The sequence below is a fragment of the Pseudorasbora parva genome, chromosome 4 (genome assembly GCF_024679245.1).
Source record: "Pseudorasbora parva isolate DD20220531a chromosome 4, ASM2467924v1, whole genome shotgun sequence".
Lineage (NCBI taxonomy): Eukaryota > Metazoa > Chordata > Actinopteri > Cypriniformes > Gobionidae > Pseudorasbora > Pseudorasbora parva.
This window is the reverse complement of record NC_090175.1, coordinates 2180463-2199861: the sequence shown is the minus strand read 5'-3', so window position 1 is coordinate 2199861 and position 19399 is coordinate 2180463. Positions and strand designations below refer to the sequence as shown.

At 36.4% G+C, this 19399-nt stretch overlaps 2 protein-coding genes across 2 annotated transcripts; one reads left to right on the top strand and one right to left on the bottom strand.

The window, feature by feature from the left end:
* Window positions 1-2873: 2873 nt before the first annotated feature.
* On the bottom strand, window positions 2874-13509 carry LOC137072718 (NACHT, LRR and PYD domains-containing protein 3-like). Its single transcript, XM_067440650.1, has 9 exons — window positions 12610-13509; window positions 11678-11944; window positions 11481-11543; window positions 8674-10486; window positions 7823-7996; window positions 7274-7447; window positions 6714-6875; window positions 5034-5080; window positions 2874-4957 (listed from the first exon to the last, which is right to left on the bottom strand). The coding sequence occupies exons 2-9, from the start codon at window positions 11931-11933 to the stop codon at window positions 4431-4433; spliced, it is 3216 nt and encodes a 1071-aa protein (XP_067296751.1). The 5' UTR covers window positions 11934-11944; window positions 12610-13509; the 3' UTR covers window positions 2874-4430.
* Window positions 13510-13673: 164 nt separating this feature from the next.
* On the top strand, window positions 13674-16441 carry LOC137072697 (uncharacterized). The gene has a single exon (XM_067440622.1). It carries the CDS (start codon window positions 14966-14968, stop codon window positions 16076-16078), a length of 1113 nt encoding a protein of 370 aa, XP_067296723.1. The 5' UTR covers window positions 13674-14965; the 3' UTR covers window positions 16079-16441.
* The last annotated feature ends 2958 nt before the right edge of the window (window positions 16442-19399 follow it).

The window sequence follows — 19399 nt, the reverse complement described above, 5'->3', positions numbered from 1 at the left end:
AGGAGCAAACAATTAAAAGTGAAAAAATTAAATTAAATAATAAAAAAACATCCTGGTTTAGACCATCTTTTAAAGCAAACAAGACGTTTATTGAGGTGCTGAAGTCCATCTCAATGTATGGACGGAAAAGAAGAGCAAAACAGTTGGTACAAGTTCACAAATGTTATTTTAAAAGGACTACAACCCCATTTTCAGAAAAGTTTAGCAAAATGCCATAAAATCAAGAATCTGTGATTCTTACAGAAGCTTATTGCATTCACTTGAGAAAAACTGTTTTTTTTTCACTACTCTTTTTTTCTGAATTAACGACTTAATTATCTCAGAATTATGAAATCATTGTTCATTAATATTTTTTTTGCTCTGTTTTTCTGAATTAATGAGATCCCTCAAAATCCTGCTTTTAGCTGGATTGCCTGGAAGTAAACACGTCCCGCCTTTCGAGTTTAATCCAGTTTTATTTTACTTTGGGTTTGAAGCATTGCTGCTGTCTTTATGTAATATAAATGGTATTGTTTTTAGTGGATCAACTTTGTGCAGACACCTCAAGAATTTGCCTGTTTCTCCAGGATCAGTTTAACATATTTACTGTTATCACTGTAAAGCTGCTTTGAAGTAATCTGCATTATCTCTGTATAAATGAAGCTGACTTGACTATTCATAAAGATAATTTTCCTTAAGATTCAAAGGGCTAACAAGGAACAAACAGTCCAAAGTTTTTTGTTTTTTATTTTTTTTAAACATCTTGGTTTAGCATCATGTCTTAAAGCAAACAAGTTGTTTATAAGGTGTCAAATATCAAAAATATCAGAATTTTTAGAAATGTTATTTTAAAATAAATATGATGGTTTTGGTGGGTTCTTAGTGAAAATTACAGGTAATGCAATTATTACAGGTCCTGATTACAGGTAATGCAATTATTACAGGTCCTGATTACAGGTAATGCAATTATTGAGTGTCACTTACAACAATCAATTTGCCTTCATTACGTTAATTTACCACATTAGAAATAAAATAAGAGGTTTCCCCTTTTATACTCTCACATTGTAAAACACAAAACAACATCTATAATAACAACCCTAGACAACTTAGATAGTAAACTAACCTAGTAAACAAATCAGACTGAATGACATCGGCATCTGTGAATGAGCTACAGTCATGTTGTTCAAGCAGTGACACTTCTGGCCAGGTGTGAATGGCTTTATCCTTCTAATCTTTTAATAGTGCCAACTCTCTTTCTAAACTGCTGACTTTAAGCAAATCTCGGAAGTCTTGCAACTTTAAGCAACAAAGTCGTCTTGTGTCTCATCTTTCCACATGCAAAACAAACAACTTATTGATTTTCCTTCTGCTCTGCGAACATAATCTTGCAATGTGACATAGATAGCAAAGGACAACACCCTCTTAATTTGCTTTTGTGAGTTTCCTTGGTCTATGATGGGATCTATAATGACTTCTTGCATGCATGTGTGAACTACTTAGTGTGATAAATGCAGACTGGATGCATTTACACAACAGCGATGAACTGAAAATAGACATGTTTTTCCTTTGGACAGAGGGCAACATGGTCAAAACGATCCCCGTTCACACGTATCCATGAAAACTACTATGCTGCCTGACCAGCAGATGGCGATGTCTTTGTACTTTGAAGAAAGACTACATGCCTGCACACATTCTTATACAGAGGACTCGCGTCATGCCTATTGTCACATGCACCAGCTGGAGTTCCCATGAGACCCACCAGAGGACACTCCTCTGTACTCCTTTGCTTTCCTATCATGAACTGCATTTCCTATAATCCATTGCTTCGAATCATGTGTGATCATTGTACTGTTAACCTTTTTTTACTGAATAAGAAAACAAGACATTTCATTAAAATGAAACTTAAACAGTAACTCATGTATATCAGACTTGTTCATGTTGTTCATGATAGGACAGCACAACATTTTCAGTCAGATTTTAAACAACATACATTTTAACATACCAGTTTTTTTCTCAGTTTTACATCTATACATTCAAAATAATCTACGTCACCCAAGAGTTCATCACACAAAACAGTGTAGAAATGAGAGTTTAACAATGCCACCATATGACAAGTTTTATCAGGTTTAAAAAACTACGACAATATGTCAGACAAACTCATTCCCTTTAAAATCTTCACCGAACTGTAACACCGTAGGCTTTTACTTCATAACTCATGTTAATACTGAATTAACAAAAACTCTTCCATGTACCTTTTTTCTCTTCAGGAATTCCTCTGAGTGGCACATCAGTGTAAAAAAAACAAAGTAGTCAATTTCAAAGACGGAAATAATTACGTGATTATTATATGAATGAATTAGTTTTGGGGTTAACTTAAATCTCCATGTGATATGACCAAGCTCTAGCAGTTTTGTAAAGATGAGAAATGAGTTTAGATCTGTCTAGCTGTTCAAAATCAATGAACTATGAAACCTATGGCAATTGCTTTGAGAATTTAGTTGTGGCGAATGTGCTCAATGCTGTTTTTATAATTATTTCTCAGATGGGTAGATGGATGAAGTCTAAGGTTGGGTTATAAAATAATAAAATAATTAAAATAAAAAAACACTAGCTAGTAAGTATACACACCAGGGGTCGGGGGGCATAAATCCTCACATAAACCCATAATAATAATACATTTAATTTGTACCTGTGCTCTTCCTATTTGTATAACAATTTAACAAGTAGGAAATATACATCCATTGTTATCAGTTTGCACTGCATAAGTCATTAATTATAGATTAATCCTTATTAAAGGCACTGAAGTCATTTAGTCAAGAGCAGAGCATATTTAGTGAGCAATTACTTTTATTATTTACATTGACATTATAAGTGGTTACTATCACTTAAAAAGATCTTCCGCTGTCGCACATGATGCGGATGTGAAATGCTGAAGTTGCAGTTACAAAACGTGTGACTGTCCCCCACCCTGCTCCTCTTCAGAAAATTACATTTGCTGTCCGATTGATCACGGTATTTTTTGCAGGAGTGCCTTCCGTCTTCCGTCCATCATTCGTCCATCATTGCGTTGTCACTCGCCATCTGACCTCACACACTAGCCTCGCGACAGTACTGCCAACTACAGTACTGTGGGCTACTGCGGATGGCAGTTATCCCGAGGCTAGTTACAGAGCTCAGATTGGAAATGTTCTAGTATTTTTTCCTCCGATACTATTATTTTTTAATAACGCAGGTTAAAATATGGGATATTTACAGGATACTAATACGGGAGGACGGCAGGAAAGAATAGTAAAATACGGGACTTTCCCAAAACGGGATACTTGACAGGTATCCTCTAAGAACGGTAACTACAAACATAAAGGTTTAAACGTCATTTCAACTCTAATAGAATAGCAACGTTCACAACAATTATATAGTTGGAATCACTTTTTTGGAATAATCATAATTAATTTTTTCAGCTGATGAATGATAAAAACATTGACTGCCAATCAAAATCCTTGCTATGATAAGATGAAAATAAACAATATCATACGTTGAAGGACGTGCATGCTAGTTATTATTGTTCTTGAGTGACCAAGCCTTTAATCTGAATTTTTTGGTCTATTCTATAACTCTTTCAAATCCAGACACATTTATTTATTTAGCACTTTATACAATACAGATTGTTTCAAATCAGATGAAAACAGTGAAAACAGGATAATTATGCATTTCGGCTGTTGCTCAGCTGAAGTCTGTTCCAGTGTTGATTCAGTTAATAAATGAGTTCCTTTCATCTATAAAGCAGTTCTGCAAAAAATGAGGTCATTGTCCGGCTCAGTTCAGTTATCATGAAGACATGACAGTAGCAAGAATCCAAACTCCATCAGGTGACAGAATAGGGAAAAAACCTTGGGAAAAAATATGCTCACTCTGTCTTCATTCATTCATGTTCATCTCAAAGTGTAGCATCGCTTCAGCTTTTTAATATCGGGATTTTACCTAAACCCCCTCCCTCTGATAAAACACATCCCTACAGCTATTGACATATGTTTGCAAGAAATGAATGTACTTTATCTCATTTTTTGTTGGGTGTGCAAATTTTAATCTGACCGAAATAGGGGTTGCACCGACTAGTCGACTTTAATGCTCTGCCATTAAGCTTTAAGCTTGACATCGACTAGTCACTGTCCTATAGAGGGCGCAACAGGATAAATAATTTCCTGACACGCAGGCTCTGTTTTCAACAATTAAAAATGACAAATAAACGCATATTTCGAGAGCTCTCCACAAGACATATTTGATTATACCATCTGGATGCTCAAAATGCACGCTTATTGTACACGTAAGTTAATCATCGCGCTAAACTAATGTGTGTTATTTGTTTATTAATGACGTCATCAGCGACTAGTCGACGTCGACTCGACTTTCATCACATAAACGTCGACTTCAAAAAAACGGAAGTCGTTCAACCCTTAACACAGATACACTGAGGAGTTATAATAAACCATAAATCCAGCATAGAGGGGTTCAGTGAATGTGGTGTTGATTGTATGTAAATGTGTGAGTGTGTGCTTGTCAGAGACGCTGTAGTAGGACAGGGTGCCAGCTGACACATCCAAATAGACACCTACTCTGTTAGAAAAGGGTGAAGGGGCTGGTATGGCAGTTCGCTTTTTATTGTGCCAGACAGAGAATCTATAATCGGAGCAGATCAGACTCCAGGATTTGTCATTGGATCCAAACCCACATTCACGCCCTCCTTTCCTGTTGATTCCTTTATATGACACTGATATATCAGCATTATATCCGCTCCATTCAGCCTCCCAGTAACAGCGTCCAGTCAGACTCTCTCCACACAGAACCTGTTCACAGTTCTTAAACCTCTCTGGATGTTCAGGATACATCTGCTTCTCTTTCACATATGTGATCCTTCTGTTCTCCTCAGACAGAATGAGTTGAGTGTGTGCTGTGTTTGCATCCAGTTTGAGGTCACAGGCATCTGAACAAAACAGGAGAGAATCATTGGGGCGAAAAACAGTCACTAGATGAGTGTGTGTTTGTGTGTGTAGACTTACACTTTCGTAGTCCTGCTGTCATCATGATCTCTCCACCATGATCCACACTATAAACACACCAATGCACATTAAAGGGGGGGTGAAATGCTGTTTCATGCATACTGATCTTTTTACACTGTTAAAGACTTGGAATCCCATACTAAACATAGACAAAGTTTCAAAAGTTAAGGTGGACGTTTGATGGGAGTATTTCTTTGTCAAAAAATACTACTTCCGGTTAGTCATAAGTTTCGGCAAGTTTTTTTCGATCATGGGTCCACTTGACGTTAAAAGGTCAGACTTTCCTTGTATGGGCCGTACGGACAATTCTACCGGAAGAGCGTGAGAGAGAGAGAGGGAGAGTGAAAGCAACAGGCTACGCCCATCAAAGCGCTGGCTCGTAGGCTGCGCTGCACAGGTGATGTGACTTCAAGAAATTAACAATGTCACCAAAAAAGTGCGTTTTTGGTTGCCAGACCAAGACAGCCCTGTACAGATTGCCAAAAAAACCCACGTTAAGGCAACAGTGGATGTAATTTGATTTTCCGGATCAGCAACTGAGTTGCGCAAAGGTTTATATCTGTTCGCTGCATTTCGGTGCAAACTGTTTCATAAACAAGGCCCAGCTCGACGCCGGATTTTCCGATCGCCTAATGCTGAAGGATGGAGCAGTCCCAACGATAAAGGTCCCAACGTTAGAACCGCAGGCGGTGAGTGAGACTGCTTCAAATGTCTGTGTTTTTGCCTATGCTCATCAAGTAGCCCAAACATGATCACGTATAGTTAATTGATCAATGGAGCATGCGATGTGTAGTGCGTGTACATTTGTTTAGCTGGCCACTATATGTGTAACTTTATGTTTGTGTATTGTAAAAGCACTCCAAACAACAATACACAAAGAGTGGGGAAAAATGATATACTAAATAAGCGCGCTTCTTCATTCAAATGCGCTACTATTCCATGTCTTTCTATGTAAACACTAGCCTGCCGTGCAAAACCAGTCCGCTTACTACAATTGTCTACACAAACCACGTGTAAACACACACAAACACACACACACACACACACACACACACACACACACACACACACACACACACACACGTGCACAACTGCACTTCCCACATGTACACCTTCAAAGAAAAAAAATACGACAAAATAATTCAAGTATAAATATGTAAATAACACAAGCCGCTAAGCATATTATATATAACTTGTACCACATAGAGACGTCCTGCTCTAGTCATTTTTGCTGCTGCTCCTGTTCAACTGCAGCCTCTGGGTCTGATTCCGGATCATAGATGTATGGCTGTATCTGATTAAAAGCCATTTTTTTATTTTGAATAAAGTTTTTTCCCGCTGTTAGGGATGACACAGCTTTACGATGCACTCAACACAATAAAAGCGGCGTGCACTCGTCATTATTTAGCTCCGCCCTCACGATACGCCCCCACCCGCTCTGCTTTTTTCGGAAAGACTCGGAACAGCGCATCTTTCTTATATAATTATAAAAAAAATAAAGACTTTTCGGAGATATGCAGGATGCAATGCTGCTCTATAGGTACTCAAGATTGACATGACACTGACTGAAAGTGAGTGTTTCACCCCCCCTTTAATGTAAATACACACACACACACACACACACACACACACACACACACACACACACACACAGCATGTTAGTATTAGTGTTTGACATACTTGAGTATCTGTAGTGAGCAAATCGGACCACTCAGCAGCTTGACTCCTGAATCTCCTGGGTGATTGTAGCTCAGATCCAGCTCTCTCAAGTGAGAGGGGTTTGAACTCAGCGTTGAAGACAAATAACCACAGCCTTCCTCTGTCACCATACAGCCAGACAACCTACACACACAGACACACACACACACACACACACACACACACACACACACACACACACACACACACACACACACACACACACAGAGATAGAGAGAAATTCAGTAAATTAAAATAATAAATAAGACGAAAAAAACAAGGATTCTGAAACAAGGATTGCTGTTTAACCAAACTCTTAAAAATAATATTACACTGCAACTAAATATAAAAACTGGATGATTTTAAGAAAATCACCTAATCTAATATCATAGAATCATTTAAATAATTTTCAACAACAACAACAACAACAACAACAAACAAAAAAACTAGAAAGCATGGTTACACATCAACATCAGTCAACACCAAAAAAATAAAATAAAATAAATAAATAAATAAATAAATAATACAGACCAGTGACATACCTCAGTATCTGCAGCTGGCAGTTGGGATTCTTCAGTCCATCAGAAAGCAGCTTCACTCCTGAATCCTTCAGGTCATTGTTACTCAGATCCAGCTCTCTCAGGACAGAGTTTGGGGATTGTAGAATTGATGAAAAACTTTCACAACACTGAGCAGTGAGATTGCAACATGGTAATCTAATATAAAAATGAAAAAGCAATGTATACTGAAAACAACTATTGAGACAAAGTTTCTGACATGCAGTACTGTGCTAGTTTTTTCTCTCACATACCACCCTATTCTGTCTCTGCTCAAATAATAAAATAATTTAAAATCCAGTCAATATTTCATATCCATAGACTTTTTTGTAGGTAATCATGTAATAGGCAGGATCATGTACAATTAGCCAGTGTGATACCCACTTCACTTCACTTCACACCAGGGTCCTGATTATCCTGTTTTGCAACAATGACCACAATGATGTGATCACGTACATCCTTTTCCTTTTCCGTTATCCTTTTTGCAATTTATGATATGCCTGAATGACTCATGAAATAAAATTAAAATTAAACCTCAGTATGTGCAGCTGACAGTTTTGGTTCTTCAGTCCATTAGAGAGCATCTTCACTCCTGAATCCTGCAGGTCATTGTGACTCATGTCCAGCTCTCTCAGGACACAGTTTGAGGATTGAAGAGCTGATGACAAACTCTCACAACACTGAGCAGTGAGATTACAGGAATGTAAACTGTGGGTGAGGGGGAGGGGGGCAATAGATTATCAGATTATCAGTGTTGGAAAAATACCCTAATATAAGATTACTGCACTAAACATACTCCTTTTAAATTTACACTTAAATATATAATTTATACTTATACTTTTGCATTTAAATATTTACATAAAAAGTACAAAACCACCTGATTTACTTGATCTTAAATTAATTTAAGTATTAAAAGTAAAATGTACTCATCACCTCATTAAACATCACTCTGTATGTGACAAGATAACGAAGGACAGGACACCCAATATTTTTTGTACCAATCAATTTCATGATATTTATGATACAATTAAAAAAAATTGAAATTGCCTGAAAATAGTATTTTTTTTTTATATAAATCAATATTTAATTTAAGACAATGAATTAGCATGTACTGTTTTTTATTTGCTTTTACTGTGGAAACAGCCCTGTTCTAGGAGATCAGCCATTCTGTAAAGTTCAAATTCAACCCCCTCTATCTCAGCTAATTAAGATCTCCCAAAAAACCTCTGTAAATATTATAATGTTTGTAGGAATTGTTGTAACGGAACTGTGCAGGAAATATTGGCCCCCTTGCTCTACATGTTGGCCCACATTACCCATATAAAACTGGGGACCAATTTGAATGACTAACCATGTATGTAAATAAATATAAAGATGACACTTACAGTGCTCGTCTAGTGATTTTGATCACTTGCAGCAGTCTCATCAGTGCTTCATCAGATCTTCTGTATTTCTGCAGTTCAAACTTCTCTTGAGTCTCTTCTGACATCAGCAGCACAAACACCAAAGCTGACCATTGAGCAGAAGAAAGATTCTGTGCTGAAAGATTTCCAGAGCTCAGATTATTCTGTATGTCCTCCGTAAAGTCATCTTTCAGTTCATTCAAACAGTGGAAGAGGTTGATGGTTCTCTCTACTGATTCTTCCTTATCTATTTTCTTTTTGATATAGTCAGCAGTGTCTTTGACATTCTCTGTTTTTATCTTCAGTCCTGGCAGTAGTTCCTTCAGGTCACTCTGATTGGACTCCAGAGAGAAACCCAAGAGGAACCGGAGGAAAAGGTCCAAGTGTCCGTTCTTGCTTTGTAAAGACTTGTTGACAGCAGCCTTATGAAAGTGAAATAATGACTTTTTGGAGATAGCCCATTTCAGTTTTTCTGTCCAAGATTGAAGAAATACAAATGTTCTTCCAGAACATTTGTATTTGAAAAACACATAGAGAGCAGCGAGGAACTCCTGGATGCTGAGATGAATAAAGCTGTAGACCTTTCTCTCTGAAACAGCCTTTTCCTTCTGAAAAATCTGAGTGCATAATCCAGAGTACACTGACCCTTCACTAACATCTAGTCCACACTCCTCAAGATCTTCTTTGTAGAAAATCAGATTACCTTTCTGTAGCTGTTTAAAGGCCAGCTTCCCAAGCTTCAGAAGAATCTGATCAAAAGACATGGCTTCAAGGTTAAGTTCAGGATCATCACAATATTTTTTCATCTTTTGCTTCTGAGGAAGTAAGAAGTTTGTGTACATCTCTGTAAGAGTTGTGGGTGTTTTGCCATTACCCTCTTGAGCCAGTAGAGGCTGAAGAACTGTGAGAGAGATCCAACAGAAGACCGGGATGTGGCACATGATGTACAGGCTCCTGGATTTCCTCATGTGACGGATGATGTTTCCAGCAACCTCAGGACTACTGTTTTTGTGGAAGTATTGCTCCTTTTGCTCATCGTTGAATCCTCTCACCTCTGTTACCTGATCAATGTAGTCTCTGGATATCAGACTGGCTGCTGCTGGTCTTGATGTGATCCAGATGAGAGCAGATGAAACCAGATGTCTCTTGATCAGATTTGTAACTATTTTACTTACTGTTGTTTTTTCATGCACATCTGTTAATTCGTCATCCTCTTTAAATCTCAAAGGGAAGCGGCATTCATCCAGCCCATCAAAGATGAACATGACCTTACTGTTATCTTCAGGAAGAGAAGGCAGTTCTTCTGGACCACTAAAAAAGCATTTGTTAAGCAGCCCAATGAGACTGTACTCCTCTTTAATCATATTTAGTTTACGGAAAGGGAGAGGAAATATGAAGAGAATATCCTGATTTTCATTTCCTTTAGACCAGTCAAGAATAAATTTATTGACTGAGACAGTTTTTCCCACCCCTGCGATTCCCATCGTCAGCACTTTTTTGTTTTGTCGACCCATATGGACTTTGAATATATCATTGCACTTGATCGCGGAGTCCTTTGGAGGAAAGTGGCTGATATTTGGTTCAATCCGTCTAACCTCATGGTCACTTACTATTCCTCCAGTCTCATTCTCCACCACATATAGATCAGTGTAAATGTCATTCAGGTACTGCTGATGACCTGTCTGAGAATTACCAACCAATATCCGCTTGTATTCCTCTTGTAATTTGCTCTTCAGTCTGAGGCTGATCTTTCTATAATAACGAGGATCAGCTTTGCTGTCCTCTGCAGTTGAGCCTTTGAGAAAGAGGAAAACAAAATATGGCAAAGAGTAAAAGATCTAAAAATACTGAGTTTAGAACTATGAACTATTTTGATTAAAATTAGTTTGTTTTGCATCTTGTATTTTATTAAAAAAATCTTATTTTATTTTTAAACAATATAATTAATTATTACTTGGTCTATGATTTCCTCTTGAAAAAAATGAGCACACAAACATACTTATATAATGTGTGGTACATGTGCATTTCAGTACTGCTATATTTTGCATCTAATTTACCAAAGTTAATCAAACTTCAATGTTTAGTGTATGTCATGCAACACTAAATGCATTTACATGCACAATCTTACATTGATTATGCTTAATTAACAGACAACGCTTAATGTAATACATTATCTTTAACTCATGATCACATATGAAAAATCTCTGAGATATAACAGGTGCTGTACCACTGCAGGATCTGAGGAACATTTCTTTACAAACGTTCAAGTAGTCAATGAATTATGGGCACTTCTGCAGCTTATGATTGGTAAATGCATGATGCAAGAACCAGTGAGAAAGAAAAAGAATCAGCAGTAATTTTGTAAAACAGTACACAAAACTCTAATTTACAGTTGTACTACACAATAATTTATATTTGTTTAATATTGTTAGTTTAATAATGATGATTATCATAATTTCATATTCATACATATTTAGATAACTTTTGGCCAAATTGTGTATCCCTACCAACAAGCACAACAAACTTGGAGATTCTTTTTAAATTAATATTTGTATTTTTAATGATTGTCTCTGATATTTCACAAACCATCTTACAATATGAACATAGGCTGCCATACTGCTATTTAACAGACAAGCCAAAAGCCTTGCAATAAGATGTGTTATGTCCCACAAAATGTGCTTATGTTAGATCTTCTGCAGTTGTGTTTTATCCTGTAATTGTTGCTGGCATATTATCTTACGTAATCAAAATAAAGACTATATGACTCAGTGACAGTGGCCATTATTTACCCCAGATCGGTTTTGAAGCAGCTTCAACAGTGTCAGTAGCCTTAATATTGCCCTCAGCCTGAACTGTGAAAATAGGAGATGACACAAAATAAAAATGCACTAACATAAACCAAACAAACACAAAGCAAGAGTTTAAGATGAAACCCATTATTTTACTCTTTTTATTTACACTATACACTTGTAAAGCTTTCAGTTACCTTCGTTGTGTTTGTTCTCTAACTCTTCAGCTAGAAGGTTCTGGTTCATCTTCCTCAGGATTTTCATTGAGATCTTCACAGCTTTGTCCAGTCCAAAACATACCACCATCTTGTCCACTGTGTCTAAGATATCAGTGTTCTCCATTTCAGAAGCTGAAACACACTCATGATTCTTCACGTGCCACTGAAACTCTTTCAGATCATCTTTCACCAGTTCCTTCAGCGAGTTCACAAGCAGCTCTTTAACAGATGCCATTGTTGCCACTACTGCAGGACAAGAAAACAATCATAACATGGATCTTTGTGCTCAAATGTTATTATGAAAGGATTATAAAATGTCTTCTGCCATATGATCAGGTCATTCGTGAGTGAAAAGGGAACGTTGTGCTGCAGTAAAACTAACATTTTAGAGTTTGATTCTATTTTGCCAACAAGCTTGACTGTGGAAAAAGTGTGGAAAGGGAGATGTTACTAAGGTTTATTTTGTGTTTTAAGTTATAGAATGTTATTCATATATTGGGCAACAATATAGTTTACAAGCTCAGGGTTGGATATTCTCCATGTTTTTCAGTTGTATGCAACAGCAAGAGAAAACACCTTTTTACTGTAACCGTGTTTTATACTCAGGATGTTAGGTTATCTCTTTAATGACATCAGTTTTAACTTGTAAAAGTGTCCAAAGTCCTTTCAGCATAACCTTTGTTGCACATATAGGTACACACACTTACTCGCTCACTTGCTCACACACACTCACGTCTGGTTCACTATCTTTGTGGGGACTGTCCTTACGTAAATTTTGTGCTGTACAAACTGTATACTCTCTCCCTTAACACTAACCCTACCCATCACACAAAACTTCTGCATTTTTATGTTTAAAAAAACAAACTCATCAGAAGGACAAGAGAGTATAAGTCAGTAAACTTATTCCTCACCTGATGATTCATCTGATTTATCCGCCCATCTAGCTCCATTCAACCTAACTGTTTCAGTGTCCAGTCAGGTCATTCTTACTCAAGTCCAGCTCTCTCAGAAGAGTTTCTCTCTGTTTCTTTGAAACAATGTTAAGATTCACAAGAACGTATCGATTCAACAATTTCAGAGGGCTGATGAGTGTTTGTTGATGGAAACTCTAAACACAGGAATTAAAGATAAAAAGATTACAAATCAACTGAATACGGACAAATGTCTATATCATGTTCATAAGAAACACTTGAAAAATGATTAGATTAAACAATCGTTTACAGGTGGAGAATGTCAAAGAAATCGATTCTTGATGCTTACAAACAAAACAAGAAATTCAATTATTATTATTATTTTTATTTATCCACAAACTCACCTTAAATGATGATAATTGTAAATGTTTCTTGCATCTTCTATGAACGGTCATCTTCAGAATAAGCTCTGAAGCTCCTTCCACTCAAGAATTTACATAAAGGACTTTGAGCACAGAGTGTTTTTCATCTGAACTTCAGTTAAACCACACCCACTTTTGGAAAATGCCAATATTACATCACATGATCCAGTCAATTAAAGTACACAGGTGAGCAAGTGTCTTGTCTTGGGTTTTTATGAACAGATTGTGTCCCAGTAATCCAGGGGTTTTAAACTGTTTCTGGATCCAGCACATTTGAAATGTTTTTCTTATTAGACACACTCATCATGAGGAGTTCATTCAGCCGGGCTCAATAAGAGAAACATCTGAAATGTGCAGATCCAGGATCAGTCAGGAAACACATGCAGCAGTCAAAGTGTGACGCTAACTCTCCATAGAAACGACACGCCCACACTGGCGTCCTGTTTAGCATTTCTCAGATAGTTAGGGAGTCTTCCAGCTTATCTGCTCTTCTACAGCAAGAAACAAACTGCAGGTTTAATATATTAAAGTTTTCAAAGAGGTATGATTTAATTTTCTCTCTATTTCAGTTATGAAAGAAATATTTCTCTTTTAAACAAAAGTGATTGGGTTCTTTGCTTATATTGTTATTATATTGCTATTTTGTAACAGACTTTTTCTTAGAAGCTTTAAAAAAACACAAAATAGGCTAAAATAATTTTAACTCAATATTTCAGTATTATTAGGTAAGTCTGTGTGTAATAAGATGGATAAAGTCACTCACTGTCTCATATAAATGTAAAGACACAAGGAAGAATCTCCCTCTCAGGGTTTATTTTGCAAAATGTATTTATGCAGTGAACCTGGTAGGATTTTAAACTTTACCTATCAAATCCCAAACATCCAATGACCAACAACAGATCCATACATTGAAGGATCTAAGGATTCTCCATAGTGTGTGTTATTTCAAGCAACCATACATCTTTTGTGTTGTTTTATTTTCTTAATTTGATCAAATTATTTAATATTGTAATCACTTTTGTAGTTGTCATTTCCTTTATATCATTGATTCATTTTATTATTATAATATGTTTTAATATTTTATATTAGTTATTTCCTTTCAATTGTTGTTCATGCTTGTGCGGTTTCAAGGCATGTTTGTCTTCACAAGTAAGAGATAAGAGACTGTCTCCATTTCAAGGTTTTTAACGTCACAGGATGATGTTGTGAAACAGTTGTCCTTCCGTTCTTGAAGTCTATGGCAGCCCATAGAGTTGGATGGTAAAAAGTTGTGAGATTTGGCACACAAATAGAGAACAATCTGAATATTAACCACAGCCATTTTAGAGTCTCTAACTCAATCTCTCTAGCGCTGCCAACTGTCCAAAGTTGCACTCATGTTTATAAAAATAACTTTAGAACTGTTACCGCTAAAATAAAATCAAAATTGTCCCACTGATTCCTTGGCTCAAGACAATTTTGTTGCCGGATTTGTTGCACAATTTCATTAAAAGGTTAATGGTTTTGGACACCAGAAAAAAAAGAGATATTTTTTGACCGGATCCGGTGACCAGGGTCAGGTCTGATATTTTTGACATGGAAACTCATCTGATCTATCAAAAGGCTAAGAAATGCAGTTAAATATAAATCATCTGTAAATGGAGACTATAAGGTATATGTCTAAATGAGCCATGGCTGTAAATACAAAATCTATGTACAATGTAAAAAAGGCACATTATTTTTTATATGGATTCAGATGAAATCTAGTTCAATTACTGTCCTTAGTTCACTGTTCAAATATTGGTCAAAAAGTTTGCAATCGCAAAAAAATGAATATAATTCAAGTATAGCTTTATACAGTATATTATACAGTAGGCTATATCATTTATATGAAAATTGTATATTGTATTTAATAAATACCTCTATATTCCTCTCTCCTCCTAAGGTTAAGGACCATGATTGAAACATTAAATGAATTAGCCCATCTGAGAGACGCTTGGTTTGGCCGACCCTGGCCTAGACACGGACTCAAACTCCTCTACTGGTTTGCCAATGACTGTTTTTCTTTTGGCAATGGCAATATCATGCTCTCTGAATGTGATCCAGCCAACAGAGATTTCGGTTTTCACTATTTTGAGAACAGATATGATGACGATGGGGATAAACTTCTCCCAGACATAGATCTCCCTTACTATGTGGTTGGCAATCTAAATTCACCGGGAGCTGAAGAACTTCCTGATTACGTCTCAGAAGACAAATCTCCTGACCAGCACAACAGCAACACAGACCGCATTATTGTCAGTCTCTATGATGAGGAGTGTTTTCATAGAGTTTATGTGACTCAACACCACGACCGATTGAACTATGATCCAAACGGCACTTACCGGATCTCCAGGGGTCTTCTCATGATCATCAGGAGGCGGTGTTTAAAGGACTTTCTGGAGGAGATGGGTTATTATACATCCATACAGCCTTTCTTACCAACACCAGTCTTCATTTACAGACCTCGAACTACAAACACAGTCAGGCCAGATTTCACTGTGATCGCTCCATCATCCAGTGATTCAGATGACAGTGAGCCTCCTGAAACACAGAGAAATCACACCAACATACAGAGAGATGACAACAAGAAAACAGGTTATCACATTCCGCCCATCTTACCAACACCAGTTATCAGTTACACACCCCAAACTACAGGCATGCTTAGTCGAGATTTTGTTTTGGTCACTCCATCACCCAGTGATCCAGAGGACAGTGAGCCTCCTGAAACACAGAGAAATCACACCAACATACAGAAAGATGACAACAAGAAAACAGGTTATAACACATACATACAACCTTTCTTACCAACACCGTTCATCAATTACAGACCTCAAACTACAAACACAGTCAGTCCAGAATTAACTGTGGTCACTCCATCATCCAGTGATCCAGCACACAATGAGTCTCCTGCAAAACAGAATAGTGAGACCAAAATACAGATAGATGATGACACGTCGACACTCAACCACTCAGAGAACTTATCCAAGAAGAAAGGATTATGCAAAAGATGCTGCACCATACTTTAAAACGGACTATCGCCTGATATTACCACAGGATATGCATTAAAGTGTTTTTGGTTGGACTCACTGGACAATTTAATATTTCTCTTTACATTTCCTACAAAGACAGAAGGAAATAATGAACAAAGACTCAACCACAAAGACTGATGGGAAATTAAGTTATTTTTGTGAGCTTTATCAACATTCCTCTTCACAAAAGACCATTAACTCAGCATTCACAACAATAACATTGGTCACCAGTTAATTGTTGATTGTAAGGCTCTTTTGTTAGTTTATAGAACACTGTATAATCTGGCACCTTTATACATTTCAGACTGTCTGTTGAGATATGTTCCCAATCGTAGTTTAAGATCCTCTATCGCTAGTCTTCTGGCACATTATATGTTAAATTATAAACAATCTGGTGGTACTTCTTTAAGCCACTATGCTCCAAAAATTTAGAATAGTCTACCAACTGAAGTAAAAGAGGATATATATATATATATATATATATATATATATATATATATATATATATATATATATATATATATATATATATATATATATATAATAAAAACTGATTGGTTCAAATAACTGATTTGATTAGATATTCTGACTGTGTGGATTAATTTACTCTTACATCTACCAGACCCTGGTATACAATTGATGCCACTGTTTCTACATTATTAAGTTTGTTACCGAGATTTCCTTACATCACTTTTAAGTATGAAAATAAAATTGTTGGTATTTTTATATTGATTTTTTAGTCTTTTTTTTGTATTTTTGACATGTTTGGAAACATGAAGGTTTTAAATGTTTTTGAAAGTAGTCTCTTAATCTCACCAAGCCTGCCTACATTTGATCAAAAATCATGAAATATTATTTTACAATTTAAAATAACTTTCCTATTTTAATATATTTTTAAATGAAATGTATTTCTGTGTTTCAAAGTTGAAATTTCAGCATCATTACTTCAGTCTTCAAGTTCAAGAGTTTTATTTGTCACATACACAGTTATATACAGAATACAACCGGCAGTGAAATGTAAACAGGTCCGCTCCATGGACAGCAAATAACAATTAACAAAAAAAGCACAATAAATTATAAAATAGGAATAGGATAAAGGTGCTATATATATATATATATATATATATATATATATATATATATATATATATATATATATATATATATATATATACATATGTAGAATTATGAATAAATCAAGTAAAAGAAATAAGAGATGTGGAATAAAATAAGTGAGATAAAGTAAACTGGAGACTATAAAAATAAATACGTGGATAACAGAAGTGCAGGAGTGTAATGTGCAAACAGCATTATAATGAGTAGTTACATGAACACAAGAATAAAGTGCAGTGCAATATCAGTATGTGAGTTTGTTAATACTGAAGTGAGGTGAAGTCACATGTTGTTAAGTGACAGCGTTCAGGAGTCTGATGGCCTGTGGGAAGAAACTCCTCCTGAGTCTCTCAGTTTTGGCCATCAGGCTACGGAAGCGCTTACCAGAAGGCAGCCGGGTGAAGTGGGGGTTGGCCGGGTGATTAATGTCCTTGATGATTTTTGTAGCTCTGCCTCTGCATCGTTTGATGTAGATGTCCTGCAGAGACGGGAGAGCTGACCCTGAGATGCTCTCGGACAAGCTTACCACTCTTTGCAGGGCTATGCAGTCGTGACTGCTGTTACCATACCACGCTGTGATGCACTGAGTCAGTAAACTTTCTATCGCCCCTGAATAGAAAGTTTTCAGGATAGCTGGTGAGACCCGGAATTTCCTCAGCTGGCGCAGGTGGTACAGTCTTTGCCTGGCCTTTTTCACCTGAGACTGGATATGTGCAGTCTTTCTGTAAGGTCTTTAGAGTCAAATGACATGATCCTGCAGAAATCATTCGGTAACACTTTACTTGAAGGGGTGTGCATAAGACTGACATGACACCTTCATAATCATGACATGACACGTGTCATGAATATGAAGGAGTTTTTATGCATGTTTATGACAACTGTCATTAAGTGTCATTCGCTTAATTATGTCATTTTTAATGCAATGATGTCATTTCAGAGTTGTCTTTGTTATGACAACTTGACATAAACCAATACATCATAACCTGTCAGTGTCTTTGTCATGACAACTTGACATTACCAAGACAACATAACCTGTCATAAACATGACATAACAGATTATCAAATTTAAGAAACTTACTTAGCTTATAGGGTTAACCTTAAACTGTTATGTGGTTGGTTTTGACCCCTTTAGACGGTGCACCAGCACACGAGACTCCACCATAACAAACGGAATGGTAAGAATAAACTCAAACTATTCGTTAAAGAGTGAGCGAAAGTTTAAATAAAGTATATTAAACCCAAAATAACGTTGTTGTGAATTGTTTTTACTTACTGCAAACTAAATTGACATTAAACACCTAAACAAACTAACCTGACTGAGGCTCTGCCAACAACTGTTACAGCGTACACATAACCAGTGGTGCCACCATAGACATCATCATATAGGTGTATATGTCTATGCCACTCTATCATTTTGAGTTATATTAATAGTTTTTAATGACTCTGTACGATTTCCTCTATGATGCCATATTTCAGGTCAAGCTAAATATTCATGACACTGTTATAAAATAATTTGACAGAGTATTGACACTTAATGACATGTTAATGACAAATTCAACTTGTACCACTGTAGTTTAGGTCAAGAAATATATTCATGACAATGTTATAAAATAATTTGACATAGTATTGACACTTAATGACATGTTAATGACAAATTCAACTTTTACCACTGTAGTTTAGGTCAAGAAATATATTCATGACAATGTTATAAAATATTTTGACAGAGTATTGACACTTAATGACATGTAAATGACAAATTAAATTTATAAAAAAATCATGACATTATAATAGCCTAATGACAGCCAACGTCAAAACCAACCACATGACAGTTTAATAATAATAATAATAATAGTAATAGATTTTATTTATAACGCACTTTTCATTCCGAAGAATCTCAAAGTGCAACAAAGGGAAAAAATAACAATACATGAATAACAAGTAAAAATTACATCTCAACATCATGCCGGACGCTGATGACGCTAGCCTGGTGCAAACTTCAGCCACCATGCAGTTCAAGCCCGAGGGAGACCACCAGTGAGCAGCCGACACCCAGAAGAGAGAGCAGCCGCAGCGAGCAACATCAAATGTCCTTCAAACCAAAACCAACCACAAATTCAAACAAAAACAGAAGAGAAGCGGTGAAAAAACGGCAAACAACGTCCTCTCAGTGGCTGCCAGCAATCAGCAACAGTCCCAATAGTAGCT